General features: G+C 55.6%; 1 protein-coding gene across 1 annotated transcript; it reads left to right on the top strand.

Annotated features, from left to right (window-relative positions):
• Positions 1-11,258: 11,258 nt before the first annotated feature.
• LOC309976403 (uncharacterized protein) lies at positions 11,259-17,291 on the top strand (the record flags this gene model as incomplete). The annotated part of the gene is made up of 4 exons (XM_082861968.1): positions 11,259-11,276; positions 11,460-11,594; positions 13,797-13,923; positions 15,113-17,291. 4 exons carry the CDS (start codon positions 11,259-11,261, stop codon positions 16,756-16,758), a joined length of 1,926 nt encoding a protein of 641 aa, XP_082718094.1. The 3' UTR covers positions 16,759-17,291.
• Between the last annotated feature and the right edge of the window lie 1,804 nt (positions 17,292-19,095).

Raw genomic sequence — 19,095 nt, 5'->3', positions numbered from 1 at the left:
AAAAGAAACCTTTATTAGAGAGCCTCTCTGGACTCTGTATTGTTAAAACCTTCTGCACCATGACCTGGAGGCTGAGGCTGTGGACCTACACAGTGCCATGCAAGAATTTACAATGTCCATCCATTCCAAGCTGTAAGTTCTAGTCTTTTTTTACCCCCAGTAAAAACACCATTAACTTCCCTGCGGGTGAGGCCCAAGGTGGAGATGGGGCTTGTCTGCTGAAGGCCACAAGAAGCCAACCAGGCCCCCACCTAACTTGTCTGCCTCAGTGTCCCCACCCTGTGGGTTATGTCACACTGGGGAGGGGATCTTGGGAGGGCGCCACACACAGCCTTAGGTAATGGCAGGCACGTGGCCACTGGACCCGAGAATCAAGCAGCCCCATCTTGTCTCCTCTGCACCTGTTGTTACGGTCACCTCCAGTCAAGGCAGTGGGGATGGAAAGGCTGCTGTATCGCTGACTTTGGTAGCAACAGGACACGGCCGAAGCTGAGGCTTGGACCGCACTCTGAATGCACCAGCACAGCTGGGGAACCATCACTCAAGCTCCGTCCTTCACCCGGGGACTTCCCGCCCCCACCCTCCTCCACCTCCTGAGGGTCCGCCGTGAGCAAGCCACGCAGCCTTCACCCAGCCCTCAGGGCTGGCAGGCTAAGTGTGGGGGCAAAGTGGGGAGCCCTCTGGATGCTGGGCCTGTGGCCCTGCTGTTGTGCAACTCACGTCCCCTCTCTGTGCCTCAGTCTCCTCATCTGAGAAGTGGGGATACTAGCCACAGCAGCCACCTCACAGAGCTGTCAGGAGAAACTGTGCAGCGCTCAGAGCGGGGGCTGGCGGTTGGCACGTATTGGCCCTTATCAAGATGCTGCCTGTCAGGGTGCTGCAAATACCCTCTGCAGGGCTGAATCCTTTCTCTTCCCTAGAGGAGGGAGCTGAGGCTCAGAGCCCAGCCACTTGTCCGAAGCCAGTACCTGCCTCCCCCATGACTTCCTGTCTTCTGGGCCTGTTCCCAGGAAGCCCTGGATGAACTGAGGGCTGGGGGAATACGCTGGGGGTAGGGGTGGAGAGGTTCCACACAGACCCTGCAGGTTGGGTGTAAACCTCAGAAAGTTCTCAGGACCACCTCCACCCCGCCCCAGCGCTTCCCGTTCGCGCGCACAGTCAAAATATGGGCGAACTGGCAGCACCATGCTGGCCTCCCCCTGGCCTTTGTTCAGCGTGACCGCTTGGGCCTGGAGGAGTGAGCTGTGGCTGACAAGAGGCAAATCTTGTCACCACGTGCAGGGGGAATGGCAGTGCACGCGCAGAGCTTCTCCACAGCGTGGCTCTGCAGAGGGCGGGGCCCCGTACCCATGGAAGGGACTCACAACAGGCCGGGGAAGGTCGGGGCTGCGACCTCAAGGCTCAGCCGTCTTCGGAACCGTGGCTGGGCCTGAGGCAGCAGTGGGCCCGGCTTCCCTCCCCAGTGTGCCTTCACACGATGCCCCCGAAGGAGGCCTGGCCTGGGGGAGCGGGCTGGCCCGGGGCCGCCGCGCTGGCTTCTCACCGGTGTGGAGCCTCTGGTGGTGGAAAAGGGCCGGGCGCTCGCGGAAGGCGCGGCCGCACTGTGCGCACACGAAGGGCTTCTCGCCCGTGTGGATGCGTCGGTGGCTGAGCAGCACAGCGCCCTTGGCGAAGGCCTTGCCGCAGTCCGAGCAACGGAAAGGCCGCTCTCCCGTGTGCAGCAGCCGGTGCTGCCTGAGGTTGGAGCTGTGGCTGAAGGCGCGGCCGCACTGCGCGCAGGCGAAGGGCTTCTCGCCGGTGTGCACGCGCCGGTGCTTGAAGAGCGACGAGCCCTGGCTGAAGGCGGCCCCGCAGAGCGCGCAGGCGAAGGGCTTCTCGCCCGTGTGCGTGCGCTCGTGCTGGATCAGGTGCGAGTTGCGGCAGAAGCTGCGGCCACAGCGCGTGCACGCGTAGGGCCGGCCCCCGGCGTGGATCTTGCGGTGCTGGCTGAGGTTGGAGCGGTGGCTGAAGGCCTTGCCGCACTCGGCACAGCGGAAGGCCTTCTCGGCCGTGTGGATGCGCTGGTGCCGCACCAGCGAGGAGCTGTGCCGGAAGGCCTGGCCGCAGGCCGGGCACGTGTAGGGAGTCTCTCCGCTGTGGATGCGCTGGTGCTGCGTCAGGTGCGACGTCTGGCTGAAGGCCTTGCCGCACTGCGCGCACTCGTACGGCCGCTCCCCGGTGTGGGTGCGCAGGTGCTTCAGCAGGTCCGAGCTCTTCACGAACACCTTGCTGCACGCCCTGCACTCGAAGGGCTTCTCCCCAGAGAGGAGGCCGGGGCCAGCGTGCAGGGCCTCGCCCAGTTCGGCCCAGGTCGGGGGCTCTGAGACAGCAAGCAGTCTCTGAGGCTCGCGCCAAGCCTCACCCATTCCTCGGTCCCCCTGAGCCTCTGGGGCGCCCGGGAAGGCTCTCCCCGGGGCCTCGCATGCGTACAGCTTCTGCCGCTCCGATGCCCTCGGCTGCTTGCCTGGTGCAGGGTGGTCTGCGAGGGCCTTCTCCCCGGGTGGGGCCCGCAGAGAAGAGGTCAGCCGCAGGCTGACGCTGGCCTCGCCGCTTTCCCAGTAGATCACAGACACCCCTGTGGGTTTCCTCTCCCGAGAGGGGGACACGCCGCGCCGACCCTCCAGGCTTTTCCCACACTCAGAGGCACCAGCGCTGGGGAGAACCCTAGTCGGTGCCAGAGGGGGGCCGTCCTGGAAGGGCCCTGGCAATGCTGCTTCTCCAGAAACATCTCTGTCCTCTGCCAGATGAGGGGAAGCTGAAGGACCAGAAACGGTGGACGCCTGGGTCACCCAGACAGGCCGCGTGGGTAGGCAAGGGGCCCCGCGGGACCGGCCGTGGAGGCTGGGGAGAGGAGCTGGGGCCAGACTCCCTTCCTGCACGGAGCCCGTCCCCAGGGCACTCCCCAGGTGGCTTTGCCCCTTACACTGATGGCTACCTGAGGGAACAGCTTTTACTCACCAACTCTGCTTGCTGACTGCCTCTCCCCTAGCAGGGTCAACCCCACAAAGGCAGGACCAGGAGCGGGCTGGGCAAGGCTGTGTCCCCAGTGCCGCGAACGGGACTGGCCACTGCAAGTGCTCAACGATGAACACGTGAACAAACGGCCCCACAGATGAGGTGGTGAGGGAAGACGGGCAGGGTCTGAGGCCACACAGATTGGCTGAGGGTGGGATTCTGAGCAGGTCTCACCACGGCCTGGGGGTGGCCCTTGGAGCTCCCCTTCAAGGGCAGCCAAAGCTGGAGCCTCCAGAAGAGGCTGATGGTGAAAGGAGTCGGTCGGGTGGGAAGCTGGAGAGGAGAGCATCCAGGAGGGAAGGTGGACAGAAGCTTGGCCATAGGTTGGCCCCAAGCTCACACCCCTGAGCCCCCACTCACCAGGGCTCGGCCTCCTCTGGGCATTCCTGGCCAGGGTCACATCTGTCCCATTGAGAACCCAGGGCTCCTTGCCACACTCAAGCTGGATGACCACGTGGGGTCGGGAGACAGAGAGTCCTGTGAGAGAAGACAAGCAAGTGAGGGGTCACCCCTGGCAGATGGCAGGAGTCAGGGCTTCGTGGGCCACGGACGGCATCATCTGTGCAACCAAGGATACCCGAGGTCACATCACAGGGCAGGGATCTCAGAGCAGCTCGATGGTTCCTGTGAGGAGAACCGTGTTGGCAGCACCCGAAGGGGACTGAGCACAGAGGCACCACAGCTAACAGGGACACTCAGCCAGAGGACATGTGGCTGCTCACAGGCCGCCGGGCGCAAGAGGTTAGTGCTGGCAGCCTAGCCTGGCAACACATGAGCTCCCCATGGAGGACCCAGGGCTTACCCAGCGAGGCCAGGAGGGTGAAGTTCTCCAGCATCACACGGCGGTACAGAGCCCTCTGGGCTGCATCCAGGAGCCCCCACTCCTCCCGGGAGAAGTACACAGCCACGTCTTCAAAGGCCATTAGGCCCTAAGAGAGTTGGAAGATGGACATGATCTAAGCTATAGCTGTGTGAACCAAGACCCAGCTCCGTGCCCCAAAGGCTACCTCCGCTCGTGTCCCTCAGATGCTCACCCTCCTCCCACAAGGCTCTGCAGATGGGCCTTCCCTCACCTCTCTGGACCCCTCCCCCTCCCCCTTCCCCATCTAGGCCGTAGATGCCTCTTTAACCCGACCTGGCCACTCTACACAAGGCAGCCAGAGGAAGCCCCTGGCCTTCTGCCACACCAAGGTCAGCCCCTGGCGTCCACTCATTCTCCAGCCTTTGCACAAGCTGAGCCTCCCCAAAGGTGCTCTCATTGCTCTTGCATAAGTAACTGTACAAGTCCCAGCTGCAGAGCCCCCAGGACATGCCCATCCCTGTAGGGATGCCCTCTCCTGCTGAACTTGCCTGACATTTCAAGGCTGCTCTTTGAACCTGAAGGACTGGCTGATCCCCTCCAGCTGCCACAGGGGTGGCGCCAAGGATCTGGTGGGCACACAAGAAGCCATTTCCCTCCTCCCTTCATAGCCAGGCCCCCTCTATTTCCTCCTCAGGTGGCTGCCACCTTCCCTTCCCTCAGCCACCTGCCAGACTTCCCCTGAGAGCCCCAGGGACTGCCAGCCATTCCTCATCTCCCTAGAGCCCTAACTGCCCATGCCTATCCCTGGCTGAGTCTGTGAGATGTCCTCTTCCTAAGTTTGATTCCTAGGCTCTACCTCACTCAGAACATCAGGACTCTGTCCTTGGACATCTACAATTCCAGGTCCATGTGACACCTCCACTCTGAGACAGCACAGACTCTTCCCAATTTCCCCCTGAAATCTACTTGCCCTTCAAATTCCTAATTTTGTCTACAGCAGTTCCGTTCTTTTTTTCTCTGTCCCATTGAGCGACAGTTGCCACTGGCACAGTCCCAGGGCAAGGATACAATCAAGGGTTTTCAATTTCAGCACCAGCTACCAAATCCTGGCCCCACTGCCTGGGGGAGGACCTGTGAAAGTGCTAGGCAGCTCCATTCTTTTGGGTGCTCCGGCGGAAAACCTTAGGCTGGCCCTTCACGCAGGACACTCCCGCACACCCCGCACTTGATGCATCAGCAGATCTATCCAGAATCCAACGGCTTTTCGCACCTGCACTGCCCGGACTGTGACAGTAGCCTCCTCCCTGCACACCGCCACGCCCCTCTGCTTCTGTTCTCCACTCAACAATAGGTGGAATACCCTAAAAACTCGTTAACTTAAAGCATGTCCAGTCTCCCGGTGCCCTCGGGATAGTCTTAACTCCTCGGCCTGCCCTTTCAGACATACGTATCTTCTCCCCGCCGAGCAGCTCAGTTCCGGAAGCGCCTACACTCAGGCTTCCCTCCCAGCTTTTGCAAACGGGGGACCCTCCCCTTGGAACTTCCTTCTACACCTCATCACCCCCTTAGCTGCCAGAAGTGGGGATCCCACGCGTGCACTACCAACCAGCCGGGACAGCACGGCCTAGGACGAAGCGCGAGGGGAAGACAAGACGTCCAGGTAAAGTGCCTCCCTCGATCGGGGCTCGGGTCCATGAAGGAGGCATCCGGGTGGGTGGGGGCCTGGGGTTCCCGCTACTCACCTGCGCCGGGTCTGTCTGCGCTGCCGCCATCGGAACCTGCAGAAAGGTGCGGGCGCTCAGGCTCCGGGCCTCTCTCCCAATCCGTCAAGGGCGCCGCGTCGGGATGCTCCGGCCGACGCGTGGAGGCCGGAGCACGTGGCTTGGGGGGCGCACACGCCGCACCCCGGGAAACTGAGGCCGGGGACTGGCCTTGGGCCCCCGGGCTCGGCTGCCCGTGCCTCGGATCTCCGCCCGCACGTCCTCGCTGCCCGCACGTCCTCACTGCCCGCACCTCGGGTCTCCAGACCCTTCCGCAAAACCGGCCCCGACCCGGCGCTCTCCGGCCGTCACCGGCGTGGCCCGACGCCGGCAGCCAAGTGACAGTCCCGGACGCCGGAAGTCCAATCTCGCGAGCCCTCATTGGCCCGTGGCGCGCTGCGGACGCACGCGCAGAGCCTTCTGGCTGCCGGCGCGGTAGGCGGAGCGCGCCTGGTCTCCACGGCAACGGCCAAGCGGCGCCGCCGGGGCCGCTGGGAAGTGGAGTCTGCAGCAGCGCCAGGCTTCCGGGCTGAGCGTGGGGTGGGGTGCTGGCGGGTTCGTCAGCGCTGCGGGTGAACGGTGAATTGCTGAGGGCCCGGGAGGGCCTCCCCCACTTCCCACCCTCGCCCAGCGCAGCACCGGGGACGGAGCGCGACCGGGGTCCCATCCCATCCCCGCCTCCTGGGGCTTCGCACCAGGGCTGGGTGTGACCCCCGCGGGTCAGCGTCCTGTTTTGGTTGGGAACAGCCCCCACGCCGAGTCGCAAGGCCCTAACCTAAGTTTTTCTAGCGTCTGGAATCATTCTGAGACTTCCTCCACCATCTGTTTTCTTGGCTCAACTGGGCCGCGCAAAAAGTACTCTCCCCGACTCACTTGTCCCTAGGTCGTCTAGATCTTACCTTGCCCCGCACGTCATGGTGTTGACTCCCTGTTCCTTATTTTGGGGGGAGGGGGCAACCTACATGGGTACGACACATAGAATCAAACGGAAGGGTAGTCTCAATGCAGACTGACTACTGCTGACAGAGAGTAAAAGGTTTTCTCTTTGTTGTTTCACTCTGAGGGTCTTTTTTTCAGGGTTCTTAGTCCTCATACACAAAATGGGACAGTAATGGTACCCACCGCATAGGGCTATTGTAAGTTAATATGGAACCAATCTGTGTCGAGTTCATTCACTCTGTCTCCCTCCCTGCTTACCTCCCTAGGTAAGTTATAAGTGATTGTTATAACATCTATATCAGCTCTGTCTGCAGTATCACTACTCTTTGTAAGTCCTTGTAATGCAAGAGATAACATCAATTTTGGAGTATTTGTGTGTAAATTTTGCTCACTTTGAAATAAATGAAGAAAATCTAATGTATTTGTGGTTAGGGAATGTTTCTTGCCATTCCAGTAAACAAAGAATGTTTGAGTCCCTCCCTGGTGGTCTAGTGGTTAAGACTCCATCCTCCCGATTCAGGGGGCCTGGTTTCATCCCTGGTCAGGGAACTAGGTCCCACATGCTGCAGCTAAGAGCCCACATGCCGTAACTAAAGATCCCGCATGCCACAACGAAGATCCTGCATGCAGCAATGACTAAGGGCCGGCACAGACAAATAAATAAATAATTTAAAATATTAAAAAAAAAAAAAAAGAATGTTCAAATCCCACGTGAGGTTCACCTTGAACCCACGTGCCGAGACTAGAAGCCAGCCTAAACCCAGATTGGGACTTGAACCCACGGTCTCTTTTTTCGGCTGTGCCACCCGGCATGGGGATCCTAGTTCCCCAACATGGGATCAAAGCCACACCCCCTGTAGTGAAAGCGTGGAATCTTAACCAGTGGACTGCCAGGGAAGTCCCAACCCCCAGTATTTTTTTTAAATTTATTTCTTGTATTTATTTATTTTTGGCTGTGTTGGGTCTCTGTTGATGGGCGCGGGCTTTCTCTAGTTGCGGTGAGTGGGGCTACTCTTCGTTGTGGTGCGTGGGCTTCTCATTGTGGTGGCTTCTTTTGTTGGGGAGCATGGGCTCTAGGCGCGTGGGCTCAGTAGTTGTGGCTCACGGGCTCTAGAGCGGAGGCTCAGTAGTTGTGGCGCACGGGCTTAGTTGCTCCTCGGCATGTGGGATCTCTCCGGACCAGGGCTCGAACTCGTGTTCCCTGCATTGGCAGGCAGATTCTTAACCACTGCGCCACCACGGAAACCCCAACCCACCGTATTTTAACTGAGATGACACACCTGGTCTCAGGACTTAATGAAGCTCAGGTTCTTTATGTCTCATCGCAGAAAGAATTCAGCGAGATACAAAGTGATAGGTAAGAAATGGATTTATTTAGACATGTACATATTCCATAGATAGAATGCGGTCTGTCTCAAAAGGCGAGAACAGCCTTGGGAGAAACACACTCCACAGAGTGTGGGCCATCTCAGAAGGTGAGAGGCCCCGAAATATGGGGTGGTTAGTTTTTATGGGCCGGGTAATTTCATGGACTAATGAGTGGGAGGATTATTCCAAGTATTTCGGGGGAAGGGGTGGAGATTTCCAGGAATTGGGCCGCCACCCACTTTTTGACATTTTACGGTTGGCCTCAGAACTGTCATGGCACTGGTGGGTGTGTCATTTAGCTAATGTATTACAGCGAGCATAAGATGAGTCTCAAGGCCCACTGGAAGTTGAATCTTCTGCCATCTTGGACCTAGTTGGTTCTAAGCAGTTTTTGTCATGTCCTATGTGTGTCATTTTTTTAAAGGTTGTGCCCTGCCCCCTTCCCTTCTGTTTCAGAGGGACCAGCATGTGCAAAGGCTTGGAGGCAAGCCTGCAGGCGGGCATTCAGGAAACCTGAATTGCGTGTGTTTCCTGGAGGAGCTAGAGGTTCAGATTTCTTTGTGGAAACTTCTGCTTTTATAATTTTGGCACCTGTTTTATTTTATTGTTTTGGCCGCGCTGTACGGCATGCAGGATCTTACTTCCCTGACCAGGGATCAAACCCGTGTGCCCTGCAGTGGAAGCGCAGAGTCTTACCCACTGGACCCCCAGGCAAGTCCCAGCACCTGTTTTAAAATAGCTAATAGCCATGTGAGTTCAATGTGGTAGGCAGAATCATGGTCCTCCAAAGATGCCCACATCCTAATCCTCAGAACCTGTTAATATGTTACCTGACATGGCCCGCTTTATGGACTAAGTTAAGGATCTTGAGATGGGAAGAATATCCAGGATTGTCTGGGTGAGTCCAGTATAATCACATGAGCCCTTGAAAGCAGAGAAACATAACACAAATTATTAAAAATTTCTGGATGCCATAAGCCTGACACTTGTGTCTGCTACTCCAAAATCAAGGAATCGGGACTTCCCTGGTGGTCCAGTGGCTAAGACCCTGCGCTCACAATGCAGGGGGCCCGGGTTCGACCCCTGGTCAGGGAACTAAATCCCACATGCCACAACTAAGAGTTCACACGCCACAACTAAAGATCCCGCATGTAGCAACGAAAATACTGTGTGCCGCAACTAAGACCCGGTGCAGCCAAATAAATATTTAAATATTAAAACAAAAATCAAGGCATCAGCAGGACTGTGTTGCTTCTGGGGACTCTGGGGAAGAATGGGTTCCCTTGCCTTTCCAGACTCCATAGTCTGCCAGCATTCCTTGGTTTGTGGGTCTTTCTGTCTTCAAAGCCAGCAACGGCAACTTCTTTCTCACATTGCATCACCCTGACTCAATCTCTCTCCATCTCTACCGCCTCCCTCTTCCATTTTTAAGGACCCTTGTGATTACATTGTTTCATCTCACCCTCCCAACCTCAGATAATCCAGAATGATCTCCACATTTCAAGGGCAGCTGATGATCAACCATAATTCCATCTATCATTTTAATTCCCCCTCGCCCTGTAACATAACATATTTACATACTCCAGAGATTAGGTCCTGGACCTCTTGAGGGGAGGGGAAGGCATTAGTCTGCCTACCATGAGCATACTTAAAAAAAAACATTAAACATTGCCTACCTGGCTACTCGTTAAGTCGAGAATGAGTAAAAATAATAAGAACTGGCAAAAAAAAAAAAAAAAAAAGAATGAGTGCATTTCATATTCACATATTGAGGGATGGGGAAGTCATTCTGGCTTATACGTGATTTGACTTTTTTATGCTAAAACAGCCTGTTTGTGGCCTATCAAAAACACATGGTACATCTGCTATAATCATTAAAGAAAAGGGTGCATTGACCAGAGGTAAAGAATGTCCATGTTAAAAATAAAGTTTAGGCCTTCCCTGGTGGCGCAGTGGTTGAGAGTCCCCCTGCCGATGCAGGGGACATGGGTTCGTGCCCCGGTCCGGGAAGATCCCACATGCCGCGGAGCGGCTGGGCCCGTGAGCCATGGCCGCTGAGCCTGCGCTTCCGGAGCCTGTACTCCGCAACGGGAGAGGCCACAACAGTGAGAGGCCCGCGTACCGCAAAAAAAAATAATAATAATAAAATAAAGTTTAAATGCCTCCCTTCCTGGGATGCCAATGCTGGTATTCCTTCAATGATAAGACTAGCTTCTTCTGAAGGCCATATTGACTGTGTGCATGCTGACCTGTTTTTGTTTTTTTTTTTAAAACCTTGAAGGAATGCATCCTTGACCTGTCTGATGTTCTTTGTTCTGACAAGATATAAAAATGTGCCATGATTCAGTGGAGCAGTTCAGAGTTATCTGAGAGGCTGTCTTCTGGGCTATAGTCCTCAGTTTGGTTCAAATAAAACTGTCTTCTATCCCTAGTAGAGATTGTTTATTGATTACTTCCAGCGACAGTGTCAACAAGCTCAACAAGCATTCTGTAGGCAGGCATCTCTTACTTGCTCTCCCTGGCAGTGTATGTAAGAGCCTTGGGATGATGCTGCTGGTGACGATAAGGACAATAACAATACTAGCTCTCTCATATATGTAGCACCACGTGCCTGGCCCTGTGCTAAGCACTTTTTTTTTTTTTTTTTTTGGCCGTACGTGGGCCTCTCACTGTTGTGGCCTCTCCCGTTGCAGAGCACAGGCTCCGAAAGCGCAGGCTCAGCGGCCATGGCTCGCGGGCCTAGCCGCTCCGCGGCATGTGGGATCTTCCCGGACCGGGGCACGAACCCGTGTCCCCTGCATCGGCAGGCGGACTCGCAACCACTGCGCCACCAGGGAAGCCCAGCTAAGCACTTTTCATGTCACCTCTCATGAGGAAAGTTGTGGTATTTTCCAAATTTTGTCACAGGACTTTGAATTAGACCTGATTCTTTGAATTTAGAGCATCAGAATCTCCAGAAGGGCTTGTCAGGCTCATCCCTGTGGGGGGCGGGGACAAGAATTTGCATTTCTAGCCAGTTCCCCAGTGATGCTGATTCAGGGACCACAGTTTGGGGACCACTGAATTAGAGAGACATTTAAGGTTACTAAACAAAGTCTCCATGAGGAAGATAGTATTTTCACTTGACACCCTCAAAGGCAACAAGTGATTCCCCAGGGGCCTCCTCACGGCTGGTTGTCCGAGGCCCAGGACACGGGTCACTTGCTGGACAACAATCTCTGCGGGAGGAAACCTGGGAGGGGCCCCTTTAAAAGGAAGCAAAGACACGCTCCTGCCCGTCTTTTTTCTCAGCTCTCCATTTCCCAGCGCCCCTCTAGAGGTAGCTTGGCGTTGCCATGGAGAATGGAGAATGTGTGGGCGCCGCGCCGAGGGGGTGGGGTGGAAATGCAGGACTGAAACTACATTGACCACAAGGCATCGGGGGCGGCAGGTTCTGGACCAATCACAGCCCAGAACAAGGGCTGTTTCCTGCTGCTCGGTCGGCGGGGCGGGACTTCCTGCGTCGCCATTGTTGGCATTCCTTCTGCTCTTGACAGGTCGTTTTCCACTGCCCTTGGGGACCCGAGTTTTGGGTCGTGGCCGTTTTCCAGGCGCCTCCTCGGGACCCGGCCGAGGTGGACAGTGAGGAGGATGGGACCGGCCTCCAGGCTCCGTACGAGCCGCACTGTCCTGTAACGTGGTGTCCTGCGTCCCCACGGTCCCTGGAGGCGGCGTTTACACCGTGGGGACAGAGGTCCCGCGTGCAACGGGCGGTGGGAGGCCCCCGGCCTGGGGCTGGGGGTGTAGGGAGCGGCAGAGCCCGCCTGGGTCTGATGGCGGTGGCGCTGAGGGGCCCGCTGCGGGTGAGTGGAGGGTCCCCACAGCCCCCACTCACTCGGACCCCTACCCATGTGGCCCGGGACCCCCGACAGAGGGGAGGGGTTGCTCCCGGACTCTGCCCCTCCATCTTCGCTACTGGGACCCTGGGGTCACTGAAAGCCCAAGGTGCCGAGTCCTGGCCAGGTTTTTTGTGGAAACGTTCTCATTCTGGAATCCAGCGGGACAAGGCGTGCAAAGCAGTTTCAGGCACAGGGACCAGGATGTGCACATGCTTGGCGGTGAAGCTCAGTTGGGAGTGTTCAGGGAACTGAAGGTCTCCCTGTTGCCTGCTGGACAAGAGCTTGGCCTGTCACGTGAGGGTGGCGGGAGCCACGGAAGGTTTGGAGCAGAAGAGGGAGGTGATCTGACTCAGGTGTTCACAGGCTTCCTCGGGCTGCAGAGTGGAAAACAGACAGGAGAGTGAGAGTGAGGGAAGAGAAAAGGAGGCACACAAGGATGCTACCTTAATATAGCAGTGGCTTGGCCACAGCGGTGACTGGAGTTGGGAGAAGTGGTTGGAGCTTGGATCTGTCTTTTAAGTTAAGCCAGCCTGATTTTAGGTGGAGGGGGGGAGGGAGAGAGAGAGAGAGAGAGAGAGAGCACAAGGAAGTGGGGATGTCCCCGTGGGTTTTTGGCCTCAGCGATTAGGTGGAAGTGCTTCGGCTGAGATGGGGAAGTTGGTGGGTGGAGTGGTTTCAGGGAAGATCAGGAGGTGGATTTTGACCATGTGGAGACTGAGATGTCCCAGAGACTTCTGAATGCAGGTCTGAGTTATGCTGAGGGATTCCACTTGGAGACATCCAGTTGGCAGTACCCAGCCTGTGAAGTGAGGTGGAACTCAGGTGCAGATTTAGGAGGGAGCGTCTTTAGGGCATGGTGATGGATGCCCCATGGGGGCAGCTGAGGACTGGGTGGCTCTTCAGGTACCTGGACAGGGGTGGTGGGTGTCACAAATTCAGGTGAAGGGAGGAGCAGCCACAAAGGAAGGGGTGTGTGGGAGAGGAGGGTCCAGAAGGGGCCCCGGTCGCTGGGGTGGAGGCTGAGGCATACTGTGGGTGGAGGTAGATGACAGCAGGACCGGGGCTGGTGGCTATTCACCTCTCTATGGCTCACCAGCCTTTCTTGGCGCCCTCTGTGGGGCCTGTGAGTTTCAGTTAGGATAGCAGGTTAGCTCAGTGGCAGGCAGGCAACTGGGAGTGTCGCAGGCCTGGGGTGGGAGGTGGTGGGCCTGGACTTTTGAGTATACATTAGGAGAGAAGAATACAGTGGCAGGGGAGGTGACAGCATGCAGAAAGTCAGAGGCCAGGACATGCCAGAGATCCACGTCTGGCCTTGGTGGCTGAGAGTCAAAGGTAGGAATAGGCCCAGTTGCAGAAACAATGAAGGAAACTCTGGGTGCCACCCCTGGCAGTTGGAATTCTTTGAAGTCTGGGTCAGGAAGGGGTACTGGTTGACCTCACCAAGTAGCCAGGCTCTGGACACCATTTGCACAGTGACATGTGGGATGGCTGGGAGATGCCCATTGTGTGGGCCAGGGAATGGTGTGGGGTCTGGAGATGTGCAATACAAAGCCTGACGTGTGCATGCAGAGGAGATGAGTCAGTGGACTGGAATCTGGTACTGGGGGCCCTGTGGGAGAAAGGGGGCCTCCGGTTTGGGGTTTCTGGGTGGCAGGATCTGGGGACCCAGGGGAATTACCTAGCAGGAGGAAGTGGGACCCTACATGCCAGGCTAAGGGTTTAGATGGCATCTATCTGTCCACCTGCCTGCTCTTTGAAGGACAGTGACCGATGGGACATGAGGAGACAGCGGCACCCATGACGTTGCATCTGGGGGAAGTGGGTGACCTGGAGTGTTTGGGGAGGATGGTTTAGGGGTCAGAGACTGCCCACCACAGAGGTGGTATGATGCAGGGTGAAAGATCTAGGTCTGTATGGGCTCATCTGTGCACTGTTTTTTGTTCGTTTTTCTACCATCCTTTGGTCTAGCTGACTTAATTGTCTTCATCATGGCAGGGCTGGGGGACCTTTGAGGACATTGCCGTGTACTTCTCTCAGGAGGAGTGGGGGCTCCTTGACGAGGCTCAGAGGCACCTGTACTGTGATGTGATGCTGGAGAACTTGGCACTTGTGGCCTCACTGGGTAAGGCCCTCCCAGCCTCCTAGGCTCTGCCTTTCCTTTTCTCCCAGAAGCAGCTCTGTCTTCCCGCAGCTGAGCATGGGCACTGCTTCCTCCCCTGGACCACCTGCCTCGTGTTTGCCTGCTCCTTTCTCTGAGGAGCCCCAACATCTGATTCCGAAGCCTTCTGGGGAAAGGCTCAGGCTTCGGAGTCTCAATCCGGCTGCCTAAATTGGTCCGGATCGGTGGCACCTCTGTGCCTGGCTGTGCTGTGGACTGCAGACACCGACGTGGTCACTGCTTGTGGAGACGACCGGGCTGTTCCTGGGAGCCGCTCCTCAGGAGCTGATTTTGTAACACTGGGTTTTCTTCCCAGTTGCAAAGATGACACGAACTCCCTTTGGTCTGTCACCGGATAGGTTGCCCTGAGCTAGGCCACCCCCTCATCCGCTCTTTCTGCCAGGACTTGCATATTCCACGTCCTGTGTGGTTGCCCAACCACAGGAACAGGGCAAAGGACCCTGGGTGCCCATGTGTGCAGACACAGCAAGAGAGGCTGGGAAGCGGCCTGGCTCTGGTGAATGGGAGCTGGGGGCAGAGGCGACATTGTGGTGGGCTCACATTATACTGGGTACTTCCCCTGTGTCCACTGGAGCTTGTTGCTGGAGCCAGTAGCCCCACCCGACCCCCACCTTCCTTCTTCATTGAGGACAGACCACCTATTTGCCATTTGTCTTTTGTACCTAGGCCTGATGACGGACAGCCTCACTGCTCTGATCTCCATTTCTCCCCCATTCCCCGCCTTTCCTCCTTTTGCAGGGCTGTCCCAGGTTAGCCTACAGTCCATGTGTCATGACATGTGTGTGTATCTTCATGTAGACTCAGAGCACCAGGTTCCTTGCATTTTCCTGAGCTCGTGCACATGGCTCTGTGTCCTCTTTTCCTGGCAGAGCTCTCTCCTCTCCTGATGAAAGCTGAGGAATGAGTTGGAATCTCTGCTTCTCCTCCCAGCCTGAACCTCACCCATGTTCTCACAGGTGATGGGCCCTCGCTTTCTGTGGCCTTCCTGGGCCCAGTCCTGCACCACTGGCTCTACCTCACCCCAACTTGATCTACAGACTCATTCCTGAATGTGGCAGACACACATCTGTGAAGGGGCTGCCCTCTCCCAACAAAGCCCACATACATTTCACTGGCATTTCTCTGCTTTCAGATTATGGGTGTGGAGCAGAGGCTGAGGAGGCATCTTATGAGCAGAGTGTTTATGTAGCAGTGCTTCAGTCCAGGACCCCCAAGGCAGATCCATCCATCCAGAAGGCCAACACCTGTGATGTGCATGACCCAGTGTTAAAAGACATATTACACCTGGCTGAGCACCAGGGAATACAACCCAGGCAGAAACTGTACACGTGTGAGACATGTGGGAGAGGTTTCTGGCTCAGTGCGAACTCTCACAAGCACCAGAAGGAGCACAGTGAAGAGAAACCCTTCACATGCAGGGAGCGTGCTAAGGCTGTCCTGGACAGCCATGGCCTCCAGCCCCAGGCCACCTACGGAGAGGGGACATCACACAGAAGCACCGAGTGTAAGGAGGCCTTCCCACCCAGCTCCATTTGGCAGCAACAGCAGGGAGGCCATGCCTCACAGAAGCCCTTCAAGTGCAGCGACTGCGGACAAGCCTTCCTGAAGGCCTTTGCACTCCTCAACCACCTGATCACTCACGCCGAAGAGAGACCCTTCAGGTGCCCAGCAGGTGGAAATGCCCCCATGGAGAGCTCAACCCTGTTTAATCACCGAAAAACTCACACTGGAGAAACATCCCATGTGTGTAAGGAATGTGGGAATGTGTTCAGCCACCTGTTTAGCCTGAGGACGCATCAGAAAGTTCACACTAGAAAAGCGCATCTCAGTTGCAGTGAATGTGGTAAAGTCTTCACCCGCAAACACTCACTCACTCAGCACCAGAGAGTTCACACTGGAGAAAGGCCTTATGAGTGTGACCAGTGTGGGAAAGCCTTCACTCGTAGCTTCCACGTTGTTCGGCACCAGAAAGTTCACAACACAGAGAGGCCTTATGAGTGCAGACAGTGTCGGCGAGTCTTTAGCTGTATCTCCAACTTTGTCGAGCACCAGAAAATACATACCGGAGAAAGGCCTTATGAGTGCAGTGAATGCGGAAAAGCCTTCGTTAACACCTCCCATCTTGTCCGGCATCAGAAAGTTCACAACACAGAAAGGCCTTTTGAGTGCAGTGAATGTGGAAAAGCCTTCCAGCAAACCTCCAAACTTATTCTGCATCAAAGGAGTCATACTGGAGAAAGACCTTATAAGTGCAACCAATGTGGGAAAGCCTTCAGTTGCCCCTCCAACCTCGTTCCACACCAGCGAATTCACACTGGAGAAAAGCCTTACAAGTGCTCCGAATGTGGGAAAGCCTTCAGTCAAAGCTCTGCCCTCATTCAGCATCAGAAAGTTCACACCAGAGAAAGGCCTTATGAGTGCACTGAATGCGGGAAAGCCTTCAGCTACAGCTCTAACCTTGTTAAGCACCAGAAAGTTCACACCGGAAAACGGCCTTATAAGTGCAGCCAGTGTGGGAAGGCCTTCAGCGAAAGCTCCATTCTCAGTCAGCACCAGAGAGTTCACACTGGAGAAAAGCCTTATGTGTGTAACAAATGCGGAAAAGCTTTCCGCTACAGCTCAAACCTCTCTAAGCACCAGAAGGGTCACACTGGAAAAGAGCCATCTGAGTGCAGTGGACATAGGATCACCTTCAGCCAGAGCTCCAGCCTCCCTCAGCCCAGAAAGGTCACACCAAAGAAAGGCCTTAGGAATGTGGCAAGAGTGGATAAGCACTAGTGGGGACCTTCTCCTTGTTCCATAAAAGGACTCACTCTTGAGAAACTCCTATGAAAGGAACCTTTGTGAGGAAGCCATCAGCCAAAATTTGAAACTTGTGCATCCCACACCCCTACTGGGAGATTGGCTGTAGTGCCAGTGGTAAGTGGGAAGCTTGCAGGAGCTATGCAGCACTTTCTAACCTGTCCAAGTGCTTTGCCAGATTATGTCACTGCCAGGTGCCCTCTCACCGCTACCACTTGGCAGATCCCCACACCATGTGCCTGTCATCTCAACATACTCAGGGAATGCAGGCTTGTGTTCTCATTCCCTGGAGGGAGCCATAAACTTTGGGAGCCCATTGGGGTGGCCTCATTTTCCACCTCTCCCCTGTCCCCAGTGGCTCAGGTGTTGCCCTGACGTAGTTCTCTCCAGGAGGATCTGGAGTCTGACGATGTCCAGAGGAAGTTTCCTTCTTCATGGGCATTGTTGAGTCTACAGATGATGCCTGCAGTGAACTGGTCCAGCCTCCATATCACCCAGCCTTGGAACTGCCTGCCTGCAGAGTGTGATAATAAAGACCTTATTGCTGAAGCCATCTTTAATCCTGAGACTCCGTCCATTGTGTATGGGGAGAGATGGAGAACAGAATTGGGCTCTAATGGTGCCAAGAGAGGGAAGGGCTTTTGTGGGGGCCCAGACTTTGATAGTAGGATGGCAAGGAATAGCGTGCAGTCTAGTTTAATTTGCCTTGTAGCCCAAGGCCTCCTGGGACAGACTGAAGGTCTCTGGGCCAAATCTTATATCCTGGGTGCCAGGACTATTTGTTGGGCCCAGAGCTTTGGGGTTTAAGTACTGGTGTGGGAATCTCCAGCAATTCCTGCACAGCATTCCTGGGAATGTCCCACATCCCTCAAAAGTGTTGAGGGGAGGATGTCTCCTGGGACCTGCCCATGGGTCCAGTAAGGCCCCTGATGTCCAGAATCTGTAGGTAGGCATCTCTGGATTTAAGATCTACAGGGGCCAGGTAGAAGCATAAGTGGGTGTGGACACACTGGGTTTGAGCTCAGGAAGACTGTGACAAACGGAGATGTGGCCGATGCTGTGCCTGGGCCATGCACATCATACCCACTCACAAGAGCTGAGTGTGTTCAACATCAAGTGGGCAGTTTGAAATAGCCATGGTGGAATTTATACCACAGAAATTAGCAAACAATAGCTCTCGGGGAAAAAATAACACACCTGAGAAAACCTGATTTGTAGTGTTTGCCAAACTTGCTGACAGTGACCTTGGCCACAAGAGAGACTCAGCTGTACAGGGAAGTCCTGCATGCTCTTGCCTTGTCCTCCAGAACAAGTGCAATGCCACTTGAGGGGTGTAACCAGGGGTGAGGTGCTCACTGCCAGACAATAATCTTGAGGTGGTTTGAATTCCTACAGCCTCCCAGAGCTGCTCACTTCAAGGCCAACACTGCAAAGGCAGGAACCCTGGGACTGAGAAGGGAGGTCCTGCAGTCCAGGATTTTAGTGGCCCAGTCAGTATTCCAGGCGAGTGTGGTGGCCATTGGCCTTATCATCTTCTGTTTTCTGCTGCCACTGAGGCACAGCTGTCCCCAGGTATAGGGGTCAGAGACGGTGGAATCAACATATGGTTGCCCCATTTTCTGGTTTTCCAAGAGGAGTGAGAGATCCATGTTTTTATGTGGAGCCTTTAGATTTTATAAAGGTTGAAAACTATTTCCCCCAAACTTCAAAGTTTATAGGTACAAATGCAAACTATATATATGGGTTCCATATGTGTTCCTGGACCAACACTTGTGACTCTTAGAAAATAAGCAAACCAGGCTTCAGGGAGCCCAAGAGTCCCTGGGGGTCCCCAGACACGAAGGCTTTTGGCCCAGTGTTTACTGCACAGCACGTAGCAGGGACAGTGGCACTGCTGCTACTCCACTCAGGATGACTCTCTGTACCCCTCCCCCCAATCCTCCGCCAGTTCCCTGAAACTGACCATATGAGGGATGGCATTCCTGGCAGGCTTGTGGTCAGCCGAGCACGTGGCAGATGTGCCTGAGCTCTCCCCAGCATCCCAAGGTGTCAGGGAATCCCTGAACTCAGACCATCCCTTCTGGGTGTAATGATTGTCTTCCACCAACTTGGGAGGCTTGGGATCAGAGTTACATTCAGTTGAACCTTGGGGCCTCAGGCTTCCTGGCAAAGGGTGGACACATCATCAATGGCTCAAGTCCTTGAACCCGTGTTGTCAGCTGTAGTTAGACAGGCCTCATAACACTGCCCCCAGTGCATGGATGAAGCCCTTCACCTACCTTCTACTCTCCCCACCAGGGCTCTGTCACACCA

The sequence above is a fragment of the Leucopleurus acutus genome (genome assembly GCF_964270905.1).
Source record: "Leucopleurus acutus genome assembly, chromosome: 20".
Classification (NCBI taxonomy): Eukaryota; Metazoa; Chordata; class Mammalia; order Artiodactyla; family Delphinidae; genus Leucopleurus; species Leucopleurus acutus.
The sequence above is the reverse complement of the archived record's forward strand: the minus strand, read 5'-3'. Positions and strand labels throughout refer to the sequence as shown.